The 19050-nt window shown below is 33.7% G+C and overlaps 1 protein-coding gene across 7 annotated transcripts in view; it reads right to left on the bottom strand.

Annotated features, from left to right (window-relative positions):
• RNF13 (ring finger protein 13) overlaps window positions 1–19050 on the bottom strand; it is a 124525-nt gene that overhangs the window by 19268 nt on the left and 86207 nt on the right. For all 7 annotated transcript variants that reach the window (XM_081026497.1, XM_081026499.1, XM_081026498.1 and 4 more), the window contains 2 exons: window positions 17730–17820; window positions 7487–7592 (listed from right to left, as the gene is read on the bottom strand). In XM_081026497.1, coding sequence (XP_080882623.1) covers window positions 7487–7592; window positions 17730–17820 — 197 coding nt within the window. The remainder of the gene's footprint in view (window positions 1–7486; window positions 7593–17729; window positions 17821–19050) is intronic.

Genomic DNA, 19050 nt, shown 5'->3' with positions numbered 1-19050 from the left:
CCCACTCCTACATATATTTACCCAATAGAAATGAATGCATATATCCATATAACAACTTGTACACAAACGTCCATGCCCAAATGTACATGTCAGCTTTATTTGTAATAGCCAAAAACTAGATACAACCCAAATGTCCATCAACATATAAATGGATAAATAAAACTGTGGTATATTCATATAATGGAATATAACTCAGCTATAAAAAGAAATGAACATGCAACAACATGGATGGACCTAATGGGTATTACGTTAAGTGAAATAAGTCAGACTGAGAGAGACAAATATAATTTAAACAACAAAATAAATAAAAAACAAAACAGAAAAAGATTCACAGAGAAAAAAAACTCATGGTTACCAGATGGGGCAGGGGGTAAAGGGTGTGTGTGAAAAAGGTGAAGGGATTAAGAAGTACAAATTGGTAGTTACAAAATAGTCACAGGGATATAAAGTACAATAGAGGAACTATAGTCAATAATAATGTAATAACTATGTATAGTGCCAGGTGGGTACTAGACTTACCAGGGGGTATCACTTCATAAATATATGTCTAACTGCTACGCTGTACACCTGAAACTAACATAAAATAATACTGAATGTCAACTATAATTGAAAAAAGAGAATAGAGTAATACCTATTTTTAAATTCAATTTAAAAAGTGAAAAATGAGGCCACTTTGTTGTTTTCATTTACCTAACTTCACTTACAAGTGAGAATCACTGTGTTTTGGGTTTCCTTTTTACTGTATTTTGATCATTGATTCTATTTCCCTGACATACATTAACTACCTGTGCTCTTTTGCATTTGGCTATCAAGGTTTCAATGTTCTTATTTACTTATATGACCTCTTTATCTAATAAATATATAGAGCATTTTTCTCTCATAAAAAGAGAAATAATCAATGTATTCAATGACATATATGAATCTCACAATAATTATTCTGAGAGAAAGAAGACACAAGTACTAATTTATGATTCTGTGTATAATATATAAAGTTGTAGAAATGCAATAGTGACCACAAGCAGATCTGCGGCTGCCTAGGGATAAAGTTGAGTGGGACATGAAGGGAAATTGGAAGGGGTTAGAAAGAGGTATTACCAAGGGCGATGAGGAAACTTTTTGAGCTGATCGATATTTTGTTGATTATGGTGGTGGTTTCACAGATACATATGTCAAAACTTGCCGAATTATACAATTTAAGTATATGCAGTTTATTATATGCTAATCACACATCAATAAATGTTTTTAAATAAATTATCAGTGACCAGTAAAACACCATGTAAGCTTTCACACCAGTGGGAGAGAGACAGAGAGAGAATGAGAATACATAAAAGTTGAGTAACCCAAATTTGCACAGAAGAAAAAAAAAACAGAATTAACAATAATGTAAACAATAGAAATTAGTCCAAATATATGTGTAATCATAAAAATGTAAATGGATTAAATTCACCATTTTAAAAGAGTGTATTATATTGGATAAAGAAAAATTTCAACCATATGCTATTTATAAGACACAGATTAAAATTTAATAACATATTAAGACAAATATAAGGTAAAAAATTAAGTAACAAAGATACTATGTCAATACTAAGCAAAAGAAAAGATAGTGTATCAAGTAAAATGTAATTTAAGACAAAAATCATCATTAGGAGATAGTCATGACAATGATAAAAAGGACATTTCACCTAGAAAATGACAAAATTAGGAGAGAAGTATACAAACGCACAAGCTCAGTAATTTATAGTTCAAGCAGACAAAAAATTTAAAGACTATAGACGTATGCTGTCTAATAGGGTGGCCACCCGGTACATGTGGCCCTGAGCATTTGAAGTGTGACTAGTCTCAACTGAGATTTGCTATGAAGGTATAAAACACACACCAGATTGCAGATTTAGTACAAAAAGAACGTAAAAATATTTTATAATTATTTATACTCATTGAATGTTGAAATACATTTTAGATTTATTAGGTTAAATATAGTATTTAAATTAATCTCGCCTGTTTTTTATACCTTTTTAAATTTGGCTAGTTGAAAATTTTAAATTATAATAAAAGTGACTCACAATATTGTTTTATTGCCTAGCACTGCTTTAGAAAATAGAAGAGTGCAAAAAACTATAGACAATTGTGATGAATGCACAATTCTGTGAACATACAAAAAAACCATCAAACTGTACACTTAAAATGAGTCAATTTTATGTTATGTGGATATTTCAATAAAGCTATTTTAAACATAGTAAAAAAAAAAAGACTATGGGGAGGCTGGTTAGCTTAGTTGGTTAGAGCGCAGTGCTCTTAACTCAAGGTTGCTGGTTCGATACCTGCATGGGCCACTGTGTCCTGTGCCCTCCACAATTAGATTGAAACAACTACTTGACTTGGAGCTGATGGGTCCTAGAAAAATACACTTAAATATATAAAACATTAAAAAAAAAGACTAGACAAATGTACAAACTCAAACAGATGGACATATGTGGAACTTTGAAAGCCACAATTCTTTTTACACATGATTTATAACATATAACCAAAAAGCAAGTTATTTGTAAATAACCAAATAATCCATAAAACACAATTTTTTCTAACAATGCAATTGAATTAGAAATCAATAGGAAAAAAGATACGGAAAAAATACATACTTTGAACATTTAAAACTTTTAAAGTAGTCAACAAGTCACAGAAGAAATCACAATGGATTTTGAGTTTTTGAGGAGCCCTTATAAAAAGCATGCCTCTTTGCCACATGTATTCTAATGAACTTGAGAAATAAGAAGATGAAGTGGCAGATGGAGGCAAGTGGAGTACCTAATTCAGTGGAGAAAGAAATAGAAGCTTTTACTGAACCACAGACTTAGAGTGCCTGACTTCCCCAGATCAGACAAAGACAAGTCTGGAATGAAGTTGGCCTTCCCTTCACCCTCCCCCAGAATTGGAGAACCAGTTCTGGAAGAGCGGAAGGCAGGTTGGTCCTGAGAAAGAGGTGGAGCTTAGTCAAGCACACCGTAATTTATTCTTCCCAAATGTACCACACCAGTAAGATACTTCACCTGCCCTAAGACCAAATGAGTGAAAGGGGAGTGAAGGGCAAGGAGTTACAGTAACTGAGTTCCCCCTTCACATGTGTGGAGACGTCAAGAGTGGTAAAGAAACATATATAAAACAATTTAAAAAATTTTAACTTAAACTAAATAAAAATACTCCTTATCAAAATGTATGAGTTATAGCTAAAGTGACTGTTAAAGAGAAATTTATAACCTAAATGTATATTACTAGAAAGAAAACAAATTAATAAGCTTTCAGCTGAACAAGCTAGAAAAATGAAAAGCAATATATCCAAACAAAAGTAGAAGAAAAGAAATAATGATGCTAACAGCAGAAATTCATGAAATAGATAAAAACAAAAGTGAAGATTTAGAATATCAATTCCACTGGAATGTAAGCTGCTTGACATCAGGGATTTTTTACCTATTTTGTTAATGATGAAACTTCAGACCCTAGAGCAGTGCCTAGTTCATCCCAGGTGCAGAAGAAATACTTGTTGAATGAAAGGAGGAAAAACCCTCAAAGTCTACTTCTTTGAAAGGCAAAAACAGTTCAACTTCTGACAACACTGTGCAAGGCACAGATGGATATGAATAAAGAGCACTAATTCCACAGATATAGTAAAATTCTCTTTACATTGTTATATAAGTATGTAAATATTATAAATCACTTTATGCCACTATATTTGAAAACAGACACTTTCTTAGAAATACAAGTTAATTTTAAAAAGTAGACAACCATCTGAATGTCCACGTAACTGTAACAAAGGTCGGTAGATCTACAGGATTTTAAAGGCAACCTTCACCAAAAAGTCAAGTAACAGATAATTCCAATTTTGTAAAAAAGCTATTTTAGAAAATAGAAACTAAGGAAAAGCTTCAGTTTTTATGGGGCTAGTTTTATCCTGTCTACTTATTTGTATGTTATTTAAAATATAGTAAAATACAAACAACAGAATTTACTGTCTTTAAGTGTACAGTTCTGTGGCATTAAGTACTTTCCAATTGTTGTGCTATGATCACCACCATCTATCCATAAAACTCTTTTCATCTTGCATAACTGAAACTCTGTACCTGTTAAACAATAATTCCCCATTCTCCCTTCCGTACAGCCCCTGAGGGACTATCATTCTACTTTCTGTTTCTGAATCTAACTACGCTAGGTACCACATATAAATAGAATCATACAGTCACTTGTCCTTTTGTGACTGGCTTATTCACTTAGCAGAACGTCCTCAAGTTTCATCCACGTTATAGTATGTGTCAGAACTTCCTTTTTAAGGCTGAATAATATCCCATTGTATGTGTGTACCACATTTTGTTTATCGACTCATCCATCAATGGACAACTGGGTTGCTTCCACCTTTGGCTATAGCAAATAGTGCTGCTATGAACACAGTTTCGACACCCTACTTTCAATTCTTTGAGGTATATATGTATATACTCAGAAGTTGAATTGCTAGATCATATGGTAATTTATGTTTAAATTTTTTAAGAATTGTAAAAGTAGCTGTTCCATTTAACATCCTACCAACAGTGCTCTAGTTCTGATGTCAAGATTATTCTTGCTCGATAAAATTAAAACCCTTCTCTTACCTGCACATTCAGATTTCTAAAATTTTATTTAGGATTGTTGCATTTATATCCAAGTGTGTAAAACTGACTGACCCATATTAGAAACCCGAATAATCCAAAATGCAAAGATAAAATTGATACATCATAATCAAATCATTTATCCCCAAAATACAAATTTATAAAACATATTAATGTAGTCCAACATAGGAATAGAGTAAAAGAGAGAAAAAACAATGACTGTTACAACAGATAGAAGACATAATTCAGCACTCATTCATTATTTAAAAAAAAAAAGCAAATAAAATTTTGGTTTCTTTATTTCTAATCCTTATACTGCTTTTTTTACAAATATAATCTATATTTTTTTGAAAATCTAATACAATGCAAATAGAAGGTACAACAATAGGCATCCTTTTTTCATTCCTGAATTTCAAGGAATTTCTAGTAATTCACCATTTAATGATGTTTAAATTTTTAGTCAATAATCTTTATTAGCTTAAGGGTATTTACTTCTATTCCCAGTCTGCCAGGAGTATTTTTTGTTTGTTTGTTGTTCCAACTTTCTATACACCCTTGCTTCTACACTGAAAACCCAAGAGAATCAACTAATTCAAATTATGAGAATAGGAGAATTCAGCAAGTTTATAGATATAAAATTAATACATAAAAATCAATAATGTCCAAATCATGACTGCTAAGTAAAACTCTTCAATAAAAGAAACCAGGGTTCTTTGGAGAAATGTCTGACACTAGGGCTGGGGGCAAGAAAACTATAAGATGAGCCTGAAGCTTCTTATGGGACCAGACACTAAAGAAGCACTTAACACAAAAGGATGAATCCAATTAAACGGACATAGGAGCAAGCCTAACAGTTCCATATGGCCAAAGCTCAAACAATTTAAACAAGAAAAATAATGTAGTACTGGATTATAACCCAAAGTATAAACATACATGAGTACCTATTAATACAAACAAATGATTGAATAAATAAATGCCAAGAAGAGATCAATCTTTCCTACAAAAGGATCCGTATATTCTAAATAATGTATGTAGCTACTCACTCCCACTCCCAGGACGTAGAGCTTAATTCCTGCCCCTCTCCATCTTTAGGGTGGGCTACACATAGTATCGCACTCCCAAAGGAAGAACAGAATAGAGAACGAGAAAAACCTGGCAAACATTAGCTTAGCCAAGGAGGAAGGTTAACATCATTATGATGTTATGCAGATATAATGTACCCCGACATGACATGACGAAAAGGGCATTTCACCTCTCCTATTCTTTTAATCCTGTAACCCAGTCTAATCACAAGAAAAACATCAGACTGAGGGACGTTCTACAGGATACCTGACCAGGATTCCTTAAGACTGTCAAGGTCATGAAAAATAAGAAGAGACTGAGAAACTGTCATAGATCAGAGGAGACTGGGAAGACGGGATAACCAAATACAGCGGGGTACCCTGGACTGGGTTCATTAATGGACAAATGGTGAAATCTGTACAAAGTCAGGGGTTTAGTTACTGATAATGTACCAATGTCAGCGTCTTAGTTTTCACAAATGGACCCTGGTCATTTACAATGTTAACAATGGGGAAGCTACATGAGAAATGTACAGGAACTCTCTTCTTTGTGATTTTTCTGTAAATTGTAATTTTTTTATTCCAAAATTAAAATTTGTAGAAAGAAATCAGTAATGTTCTCATAGCCTAGTGATAGCCAACTAGAAAATGTAATTTCAAAAAAGTCTAACAAAAGACATGTAAAATGTTTACAGGAAAAAAAATTATTAAACTGATAGATATGAAAGACCTAAGTAAATGAAAAGAAATACCATAGCATCATACGAAGACTGAACATTTCAAAGATTTGGCATTTAATTTTTAATAAAAATTTTAATAAACTCTTTGGATGTTAATATAAATATTCTTTATGAAAAACAAAAGTTAGTGAGAATTGTGGGATTGTTTTACATCTTTGCAAATCTCTTAGTATCTATCTTAATGGAATACAGAAGGATTCTCATATCTGCTTCTGCCTTCAATTTGTTTTGATAGCGCCTAGGAACCGCCACTATAAACCCCGAGAGAACGACAGTGACTAAGGCACATAATATCTTGGTATTATTATGAAAATAATTTTGACCTCGCAGACCTGCCTAGAGGCCTGGGACCATACTGTGGTAATCAGTGTTTTGTCCCCTTAACCTCAAGCCCTCATACTATCTTTTATTTACATTTTAATAGGAAAATTTTCAAACATAGAGAAGAGTGGAAGTAATTTTATAATAAATACCCATATATCCACTACCTAGATTCTACAATTAACATTTTACTACTATACTGCTTTTCATCACATATCTATCCACCCCTCTACCTTGCCCATCAATCTTTTTTCATTTTAATTATTTACAAAGTTCCAGGTATCAGTATCCGTCTCCCAAAACACTTCAGCATGTATGTCATTACTTGCTGTATGTCATTACATACTTGCATGTATGTCATTACATACATACTTTAGTATTTTTTAAAAATTCTTTCTTTTTAGGTAAAATTTACATGCAATGAAATGCACAAAACTTAAATATACAATTTGGTGATTCAGGCATTAGTAACAACCCAAACCTCTCTCAAGATATAGAACATAACTGGAACCCCAGAAAGTTCCCTCCTACGCTGCTCAGTAAATGCTGGCCCCCAAGAAGCCATCACTGGTCTGATTTTTTTCTTCTTTACACAGATTATCTTTGTCTCTTCCAGAACCAGCTCTACAAATGGACTCATACAATATGTACTTCTATGTAAGGCTTTTCTCATTCAATACACTGTTTTTTAGAGCCATCATACTATTTTTTAAAGTATTTAAATTAATTTACCTACCATGAAAATGACTATCAAGATGAGACAGATGCCAACTATGATAAGGAAGGGGATTAGGTAGTATTCCAGAGGGAGGCTAAATTCTGGAACTAAGATAAGGTGGCCCCTGGAAGAAAACAAAAATTAGTAAATGAGAAATATTAAGAGTTGCCAAATTATGATGCTAATCAAAATTAAAGAAGATATTTTTTAAAAAAGCATTTAGACATTACAATTCAATCCACTAGACACATCTCATTTTCTAACATGATTGCTAACAACTTAAGGGATGATTTTTCCATCTTTATTTAAGTCTATTTTACGTTTTTGCCAAAATAACTTGCCTATATAATTAAAAGAAGCTTTCAGACTGGGTAGTGGAAATCAGCCAATCAATACTTACAATGTCCATCCTGGAAACCTGTTATTTACTTAATTTAGCAACCTGGGCAAAGTATGCATACTTTTACATGCAAAATCAGCATTAAGAAATGCCAATACCTTGGGTAGTATGTGAACAAGAACCTCCACCACAACCAAATTACTGTTCACCAGCCCCTCCTTCAACGCTGGAGGCATCACTGAGGAAAATATGCTCCCTCCTCCCTATATGCTTTACATGAACTCTTTGTACCAGACACAATGACGCAGCCTCTGGACTGTACATTATCTGTGAGATATGGAATGGAAAACTGGTAATTCACAGTTGTAGCTTCCTCTCCAGTCTCCATCTTCTCCATTACTTAACTGGAAAAAAAAAAACCTACAAAAATATGTATGTTGTCAGGGGAGGGGTAGAGAATGCTTCCTGCCTCGTTTCCCTTTGTTATTAACCATGCTATTGTAACTGTGGTATTACTATTATAAATACTGACAGGGACTCATGAAATGAAACTGGGATCAGAATAGGCATGCTATTTGTGTTGTGTGAGCAAATTTTACACGGCAGCAAAATCCTGCATAGAAAACATCCTAAGTCTATGGAAGGTTCTGTATATTGGTCAGTAATATGACTGATTTTTCCATCGTACGACTAAGCTACATGACTCACACGGTACCAGCGACACTAGTCTGCTACCCACTGCTGGGTGGTATTTTAGGTAGCAAAGCCAGGTACTTCAGAACACAGGATTAAATGTAAAACAAAAATTCTCAATTTTATAGAAGAAAATAAAAATTGGTTGACTCCCTTCCCATATAGAGATGCTTAGGACACCACAGTACATGAAAGCAAATGACTTCTACTCCAAAGCGATTTTTAAGTCTTCATGCTATTATTTATTATTGCACATCCAAGAAACTCTATCAAGCTTCTCCAGAAACAAAACCAAAATACGTACCAGGAATTTTTCCCCAATAATTTAAATATCCTCCAAAACGGCTAAGATTGCTAGAATAAAAGTAGCTTTTTACTTCAATCACTTTCCAACAGAATAAGGGACGATAAACATGCATTTTTGTATCTTTACACAAAATACTAAAGTGATACATCACCAGTGTAAAAAGAGAAAAGCAGGGCCTGGGCTGCTCTATTTAATACCAGAGATGGCATGAGGCCAGCTCTGCAAATACTGTCACTGCTCTTGGCACAAAGCCTCCGAAACGGCCCCACGCCAGCGCTGAGAGACGTAACGGTAAGGGTGGGCCACTGTATGTGGCAGCCTTTCCTTGAGGCGCTGGCCCTCGGCAGCCTCCCCCCACCAACCTGCTGTCCGTTAAGGCTGGTGGGGGTTCAGAAACCAGACGACTGCATATCCGAAATTCAACCCAATGTAGCACCTAAATATCTCAGGAACAGCAGAACTCACATGTCTTATATTGTTTTTCTTCTCCTTTGATGTTAATGACTTCCTAAGGCACATTTGGCCTGAATGAGATAAACAAATAAACACCGTTCTAGGAGACACGTCCCAGGCTTGCTCAGAAATGAATGGAACGGCTTGGTGAGAGAAGCTAAAAGAACAAAGCAGGAAGACTCAGTGAGCTAGAATTAAGAGACTTTATTGGAAACTTCCTGTGTGTGTAACCACAGCAATGGAATCAATTTCAGAGTTTTCTAGTAAGCATGTTAAGATTCAGAGGCCTAGGTTCTAAATCCAATGTTCTGTATGTCCTATTAATGCTTGCTTGTTATTTCTCAAGCCATTTTAGTTTACGGTCGAGATGTATTATGAGGACTTTTAAAGAGTCTACTATTAAGACGGTTTTTAGCACATTAAATCAAAAGCCAAATGTGTTCAATATACTGCTGCATCTTAACCAAACTGCTAATCATGACAGGGTGACAGTGATGACGCGGGGTGAGAACTACAGCAGACCACCTGGCCTCAAGCTGTGTTTCCATTCCCTCTGTCCAGGCTCCCACAGCTGAGGATGCAGATTCATCCCGGTCCTAATCCCACATCAATCTGTATTTGAAAAAGGAGCTACTTAAACAGCCTTAGTATCTTACACACGCCCTCCATGTCTACCCTCCATACCGTACAGTCCATGAGCTCTGCAGCTAAGATTTGATAACTGAAGTAGAGACCTAGGCAACCCAGGATATAGTGTCTTACTCTCCTTCCCATGAGTTCCCAGGCTAATTTCAAACCAGGTGTCTAGGCCTAAACTTTGTAACAGTAACCCGTCTAATTTCCCAATCCCTCTGTTGACACAGGAGATCTTGCCTTGGTGTCTGTTTTGATATCCAACCCCCACCATCTGGATCAAAGAGCTGTAGCCAAACTACCGAGAATATACACCATGTACGAAAGCCCTCCTTCCCATAAACCAACCTTCCAGGCAGTGACTGGTAATGAGCCCACCTGCTGGATGCCTCACTGTTTCTGGGGACCACTTGCCTGAATCTGCCCCCTTCAGAACAAAGCTCAAAGCTACCTCACCAAACATTCTACGTCGCCTACCAGACAGGCCCATTTGCTCGGTCCTGTGTCCCCATTTGCGGCACACCCTGTTTTGCTGCCAGCACAGTGCCCTGTCTTGCTGAGGAGTCCTGAGGTGGCACAACAGCAGTTTAAGCTCCCCAGCAGTTACTGGTGCCTCGATGCAGCCACTGTGCCTGGTGCTAGGGACAAAATATGAATAATTAGAGTCCTTAATGTGAGAGAGAAGATGGAGAGTGTAGAGTTGAAAGGAACTTCAAGGATTCTTTGTTCTAGCTCCTCATTTTCAAAAGAGAAAATAGGTCCCTGAAGATTAAACGACCCCTTACAGGCAACAGCCCAGCAATATCTCCAGTGCACCTCGCTGTTCATAATGATCAAAAACAATCCTCCCCTCTGCCTACAATTGTCAAAAGCTGTATGTCATCCAATATGTTATCTTTCCTACTAAAAAGTGAAATGCTTGTAGAGTTCAATTTTTAAAAAGGCCAAAATGAGAAAAGACACCAAAGAGTTTACAAAAGTGTTCTCTCTGAATAAAGAAATGCTAATTTAACCAATGAGTTTTCTTCTTATCAGAGTGGTAAGTAATCAAAAAGACATTATATATATATATAATTGGCAAGAGTAGAGAAAAAACATTGGCTTTCCCAATATGTTGGTGGAAATATAAATGATTCACACTTTTTGGAGGGCAATATGATAATTGTTTACTGAAGTTTAAAACTGTTCTACTCCCGCAATTCCAGTTGCAAGTGCTTTTTGATAAAGAAACATTTGTACAACCGCATATGATGTGTGATCAAGGATATTGTTATAGCACTCTCTGAAGGAGACAAAAATTGGGAGAAGGAAGTAAGAGCTCACATTTATGAAACATTTAATATGTACCAGGTAGTCCTTAGGGATTGGATTAAGGTGTTTAATCCTCACAGCAATGCTGCATTATTTTTAAAGATGAGGGAGACTAAGGCCCAGATATGATCATTTTTTGTTGACGGTCACACACCTAAGAACTGATGGAAGCCAGGATTAGAATCCACACAAGTCTGATTCCAGAGCCCATGCTTATAACCAGTGGCTTTCCTGGTTATGTAAATGAAGGTATAGGTAAACAATGGACTATTATACTATCTTTTGAACAGTAGTTAAAAGAATGAACAGCAGTTAAAAAGAATTAAGTACAATAAGACAGAAATTGATGGATACTTTAATATGATAAAAAAAACAGAGGAAAGAAGAAGCTTTCTCACCAAAGTGAGGAACAAGACAAAGACGCCTACTGTCTCCATTACTATTTAACATGGTGTTGAAGGTACTGGCCAGTATGGCTAAATAAGAAAAACAAATTCGATGCATAAGGATTAGAAAGGAAAAGATAAAACTATTCCTATTGGCAACGGAAATATTACCAACAGTAAAAGAGAATTTAGTCAAACTGTAGGTTATAAAATCAGTATATGAAAATAAACTTTCATAATTTACAAATAAAATCCAGTTAACAGATATAATAAAAGCATCAATCCCATTTACAATAGCAAAGAATAAAATATCTAGTCATAAATAAACACAAGCAATGTTTTATCTCACATAGGCTTTAGACTAAAAATATGCCTCCTGAGTACATAAAAGAATTGAACAAATGGAAGGGCATACCATGTTCTCAGATAAGGACATTTAACATTCTAAAAATGTCAATTCTTCCTAATTTATAAATATAATGTAATTCCAATAAAAATAAAATCAGGTTTTTCTGGAGCCAGACAAGTTGCTTATTAAATTCCTTTGGAAGAAGAAATTAGAACACTTATACATTACTGGTGGGAATATAAAATTGTACAGGCACTCTTTCTGGAAAGCAGTCTGGCAGTTCCTCAAAAAGCTAAACACAGAGTTACCATATAAACCTACAATTCCATTCTAAGTATAAACCTAAGAGAAATGAAAACATATGTACACACAAAACTTGGAACACAAATGTTCGTAGCAGCATTATTCATAATAGCCAAAATGTGGAAAGAAGCTAAATATCCATTGGCTGGTGAATGGATAATCAAAATGTGGTATGTTGTCCATACAGAAAAAAAAAAAAAAAAAAAAGGAAAAGAATAAAGCTACAACATGGCTGAATCTTGAAAACATTATGCAAAGTGAAAAAAATCCAATCAGAAAAGACCATATATTGTATGATTCCATTTATGTGCAATGATCAGAAAAGATAAACCCATAAAGATGAAAAGTAGATTTGTAGTTGCCTGGCGCTGGCTTGGGGGAAGAGGAAGTGGGGAAGAGCGGAAGTGGGGAATAGCAGATGACCGCAAATATATACATGGTTTCTTTTTGAGGTGTTGGAAAAATTATGTGATGATGGCTGTACAACTCTGTAAATATATCTATATCACTGAATTGCATATTTTAGATAAGTAAATTTTATAGTATGTGAAATATAGCTCAATAAAGTTGTAAAATTTTTTTGAAAGAACAAACAAGCAAGAGTAGCTTTGAAAAAACTAAAAAAGAGGAGTGGGAGTGGGGGAACCAGCCCTATCCGATACTAATGCATATTATAAAACCCTGTAATGAAAACCAGTGTGGTATTAGCAGACATGAGATAAAGAATAGGAAATTCAGTTATGTGTGGAAATATGGCAGCATCTCAAATAGAGTAAAGCGATGAATATTTCAAGGAGTAGTGTCTGAATAACTCGATGGTTATTTGGAAAAAGATACAATGAGATATTTCCCCAAGCCATATAAAAGATAAATACAAATGAGCCATAGATTTAATATTAAAAATGAAAACATACAAGTGTAAATGTGGATAAATTCCTTTGTAACTGAGAAGTGGAAACTCCTAAGCAGCTCAAAGGAAAACATTAATACATTTGACTATACTAAAACAGCAACAGGTAAGTAAAATTAAAGTAACAAGTTCTGAAAAAGTACTTGTAATATATCACAAACAAATGGTTAACATACCTAAACAATAAAGAACTTCTAAAATAGAGAAAATTACAAACAAGGTAGTAATAAGAAAAATGGGCTAAAGATAAACTGTTCATAGAAAATGACATGCAAATAGCTCTTATGCATTAGATGCTCAAATTTGCTCAGAATAACAAAAACACATTAAAACTACAAGAGGATACCATTTCTCACCTATCTGATCAGTAAAAATGAGAAAATCTGACAACATACCTGGTTGATGAGACTTTGGGAAAAGAGATACTTTCATATACTGTTGACATAGCCTATGAATGGGAATTTGGCAATATCTAGCAAAAATACATATACATTTAAACTCTGACCAAGCAATCACACTTCTAGGAATCTATTCCAAAGGTATAGTAGCAAAAACACAAAAAGACTTCTACATAAGGTTATTCACTATAGCACTATTTACAACAGCAAAAGGCTGTGAATAATTCCAACGTTCAGTAATAGGGGACTGGCTGATTGAACTGTGGCCCATGTACAAAATGGAGTTCTATGCAGGAGGTAAAAAGTAATAAAAACTATCAATCTACTCATATTGTGTGATCTCCAGGATATACTGTTAAGAAAAAAAAAGACACCTCAAAGGAACAAGACAAAAAAATAAACAAAAACTCATAGACATAGACAACAGTTTTTTGGTTATCAGAGGGTAAGGGGGGAGGTGGGTGGTAGAAGAGGGTAAATGGGGTCAAATATATGTTGATGGAAGGACAACTGACTCTGGGTGGTGAACACACAATGTGATATATAGATGATATATTATAGAATTGCACACTTGAAACCTATGTAACTTTACTAATTATTGTCACCCAATAAACTTTAATTTTAAAAAAAGATGGGGAATAATATTTAGTATTGAGAACAGAAGTTGGCAGAGAAGAGATAGGTATTTGCTTATAACTTTTTTTAAAATAAAGAATAAACTAAAACTTTTAAAAATTGTTACTTATAAGGTGAGAATGGCACAGGAGGGACAAGGTGGATAATACTTAAATAGAAGCTGAACTTGTCTGTATATGCATTGTTTTGTTGATTTTGACTTTAAGTTTATATATAATTATAAAAGTCACACGGGAGTAAAAAGTAACCCCCAAAATCGAAACGTAAAACGTATCATCAAACAGACTTGTGTTTCCAGTTGACAGATTCAGCACATGCAAAAATTATTTCACATCTTTAAAACATGATTTAGTATGATATGTCTTAAGCAGAGAAAGAACTGTTTTTTAAAAGTGTTCATAGTAGTGTTGGTATTGTTCTTCTGAGTCTGTGTAATTTAAAAATAAATAAATAATTATATTCGTGTCTTCAAGCGCAGAAAAATAAAATACAGATGTAAGATCAACAGAGTAAAGTAAAAATCCTATAGCCCTGAATTTAAATTGGAAATAACAGTATGCACACTCATGATTTATTGTATCTTTAAAAACATACATATTTCGCAGGTCTGTCCACTGAAAAGCCCTAGAAATAATGACAAAGCCAGGAGCAATGATCATCCCTGGTTTCTAAATACCATATCCAATTAAAAGGAACCAGAGCTCCTTGAAGAAATGACGTTCCGGGTTCGGGGGAGGAAAAGAACAAGATAGGCCTGGAACATCTTGTCATAAAAAAGGAGCAATCAAAAGCTCCTAAGATTCCTATCAAAAGAAACCAGGATTAACTTGAAGAAGTCTGAAATGGTACAATGTGAACACCAATAAAGACAATAACTGCAACAACTGAAGCATATTAAATAGGCTTTAACTCATGACTTTGCTATGATACTTTAAATACACACATTAAATCATCTTTGGAGATACTAGTGATCCAAATCATTTTGAAAAACAGTAAAGAAATGGAAAGAATCAAGTGTTTACCCTGTTTTTCCTAAACAGACTGTACATCAACATAATCAAATAACTGATACGGTGCAAGTTTTCTTTATAGAAGGATTTTAGCTAATAAATGAAGAAGGAATTATAAAATTAAATTACTTGTAAATCCTAAAGAACTAATGGATCTAGGCAATGATTATCAATGAATGCTAACATCACGAAGAGAGAAACAAATATTGTGCCTCCCAGCCCCCAAATAACACTTGAATTGGAACAAACCTCGAGATCTAATTAGCAATTTACAGGGAAAATAAGTAACAAAGGAATATTCTAGACAATACCCCAAAGACTCAATCGAAAAGTCCAGACTGTGGTAAAATTTACAGGACAGATTAAAACTTAAGACATAAAAACCATTTCAATGTATGCACATTTGGAATACTTAAAAAAAAAAAAACAAGGATTTCAGACAGTTGGGAAAATCTGACCACTGCAATGTTTTGATATTCAATTAATGTTTACTTTTTTCAAGAAAAGGTATAATAAGAATAATGTGGTTATATTTTACATAATCTTATTTTCTAGTGATATATTCTAAGATATTTACATTAAAATGATGGGCTATCTGGGACTTGCTTCAAACTAATCATGGTGTGGGGAAGAAAGGGAGGTGAGATAGGGCTAGAGGGTAGACAGTCCAAACAAAACTGGCCATGAGTTGATAATTTTGAAACTGAATAAGATTCATTACACTCATCTCTCTGGTTTTAAGTATGTTTGAAAGTTTCCATAACAAAAAGAATAAATTAATGAGTGGGTAGGTAGGTAGGTAAGTAGGTAGGCAGGCAGGCAGGCAGGCAGGCCGGCCATCAGATGTATGAGGCAGATTTGTATGTAGAGGTCTACATTCCCTTATGCCTAATTTTGAAACCTAAAAAGCTTTTAAAATAATGCTTGCAATTCATTTCACAGTCAATTTAAACTGAACTGACATAACATACTCATACATTCATTGCAGATATATATAATTTGTTTGATTATGAGAAGCTCCCTCAAATCCTATTTGGAATGTTAATTAACTTTTAAAAATCTGAAAAATTTTCAAATCCACAATACATCTGTCCCCAAAGCTGGGATAAGGAAATTTGTGGACTTGTACTAACATGGAAAGGGTGTAAATATTAAGTAAATAAAGCATATTACAAAACACTATGTATTTTATGGTTCTATTTTATGAGCACATTATCATTAATTAATGTGAGTATTCAAATATGGGGAAAACATTAAAAACTTTCTTAAAACAGTAGCTGTTGTTATAGAAGAGCATTATAGAAGATTTCATTTAAATGCTTTATATTTCTGAATTGTTCCATATTTTACCAGCATGTTATGTATTACTTTTTAATTAAAAGTGTACGATTTTACAATTAAAAACAAGAGTATTTAAAATACATATTAAAATATACAGAATTTTTCTAAATGAGGGAACAATACTGAGGTAATAGCAAATATGATTTCTACCCCCTCTATCAACTACGCAAACATGGCTGACAAAATAGCGTCTTGACTACTTTTAATACAACATCCAAAATTATGTCCCCTAACTTAAAGATGTGCTAAGCATATAATATATGAGTGGTATTTTAAATATCAAAACTGAATAGGGAAAATGGCAAAAACAGGAAACAGAAAACCTTTCCCTCTTTTTATGCATTTTAAACTCAAATATTCATGGATTTATTCCCCCTAAACAATTAGAATTAAATTTCATTGTGCCAGTTTCCTCTTTCAGCAAATGTAGATAACAAGAGATTATAATAACCTCTAGAGTAGAGTGTTGTTGTGAGAATTAAATGGATAACAAATGTAAAAGTCTTGGTTTCATGGGTGCCTGGCATTTGCTAAATACTCAATAAACGTTACTGCTTTTATTATTGTTTTTATTGTTCTTCTTCGTCGAAAGCCTGTTCCTGCTCCCTACGTTTTGGGAATCTGTTTCACGGAAGAAGCTCTGAAGTATTGCTTGCAGTGTTTTATATATTAGATGAGAGAGCTGTGCCTTAAGTTGGTATCAGTCTATATATTACCTTGATAATGAGATTCTGGAGAGAAATTCCATATAGAAGTTTTCATTCCAAATCACTCTTTTTAAACTTGCAAACAAACTTTTTGTCTCTAAAAGCAGTCACTTAACACACTGTGTTTTGGATTTATAAAATAACAAATTTCTTTTTAATAAAATACCAATGTTTTAATGAAGTGTCACATACATATATATCACATTGTTTCTAAATACCAATAGTTTGATTAAACTATAAAAGAAAAAGTTGTATCTTTTTAGTAACATTGGTGCCTTAAGCTCTTTAGCAGGAATACACTTTTAATGCGCAATCATACACAGAGGAAATAGTACAATATAGTAAATCTTAAAATCATAATGACTTAAGAGATAAATCAGCACAACAGAGTTCATTCTAAAACAGAACTTTGATTACAACTAATATCTAATTGTAACCTACTATAAAGAAAATTTTAGTCTACATGATTATTTCCATTACTTACCCTTTTTCATATGTGAATTCATCTTTCAGGGAATTAGCTGATGATTCACCAATAAAGACAGACGGTATGTCAATTTTCTTTAGCACATCAACTGTATAAAACAATAATGAAATTATTCAAAAAAGCCTATACTTTATGTACAATCAACATAAAAAGCACCCTCATTTTCAGCTATGAATTAATTTAACAGATTTGGCTTTAGAGAAAGACTTTTTTGTTGTATTTCTCACAATAACTGTTCTAAATTGATGGCTTTCAGTAGTTAAATAATGTTTCAGTCTCCAGTATGGCTACTCATATTTGCATATATCATCTCCCCCCATTTTCATAATCTTCTGACTAAAGTGAGGATATCATAAGTCAAAGAAGTTATGTTACCTCCAATAATCATTAAGCCAGTAGTAGTTAGCAACCCCAAAATTTCTCCTCGAGTTTATCAGAATATCTTCATATAAGAGCAAAACATTCATTTTACAAAGGGTATATAATTTCAAGTTTTGATTATCAAGTAAATTAAATTTTAAACTATGTCGTAGAGTAACATCTCTTAGCAAGACAGAAAATATCTTTTTTAAATAAATGATTATATCAATACCTCTGCAGCTATTAAAAATGATGAAACGGATCTTTACTGATATGACAGATTATCTGAAGTGTATATTGAGTGGAAAAAAAGCTTACTTTTTTTTCATTACTATATGATCCCATTGATATAAAAATAAATTTTTTATTGATCCCATTGATATAAAAGTAGTTGTTAAATATTCCTTTACTAGCCATTTTGATTCCTGCCCTTCTGGAAGTAAAAAAAAAATGTACTCTACAAAGGATACCAAGATTTTAAAACACTACAAATTGTCTTTATAAGATTAAAGAAATACACATCAGTGGTTGCTGATGTGGGGCAGTAGTTGACTATAAAGGGGCAGGAGGAAATTTTGGGGGTGGGTATAGAACATTCTGTATCTTGATTGTGGAGGTGGTTACATAATTATATGTATTTGTTGAAACTTATAGAATTACTTATTCAAATAAAATCTTTGTCTTTGGATGGGAAGGATTATGATTGTTCTGTTTTCTTCTTGTATGCCCTTTTAAATAAATATTGAATATGCATTTTTCTCTTCATAATAGCAACAAACACAACTGGAAACAATTACAATCAACTTGAATTCATAGTTTATGATTTTCAGATTTATAGTCCTCAAAGGGGCTGAGAAACATTATATTTATAATGACAGCTAATATTCTACATAGATACATTACTATAATATCTCAATAGTCCCTTGAGATTGGGTAATTATTCTTAATATTTCCATTT

The sequence above is a fragment of the Rhinolophus hipposideros genome (genome assembly GCF_964194185.1).
Source record: "Rhinolophus hipposideros genome assembly, chromosome: 2".
Lineage (NCBI taxonomy): Eukaryota > Metazoa > Chordata > Mammalia > Chiroptera > Rhinolophidae > Rhinolophus > Rhinolophus hipposideros.
This window is presented reverse-complemented; position numbering and strand designations above follow the sequence as displayed.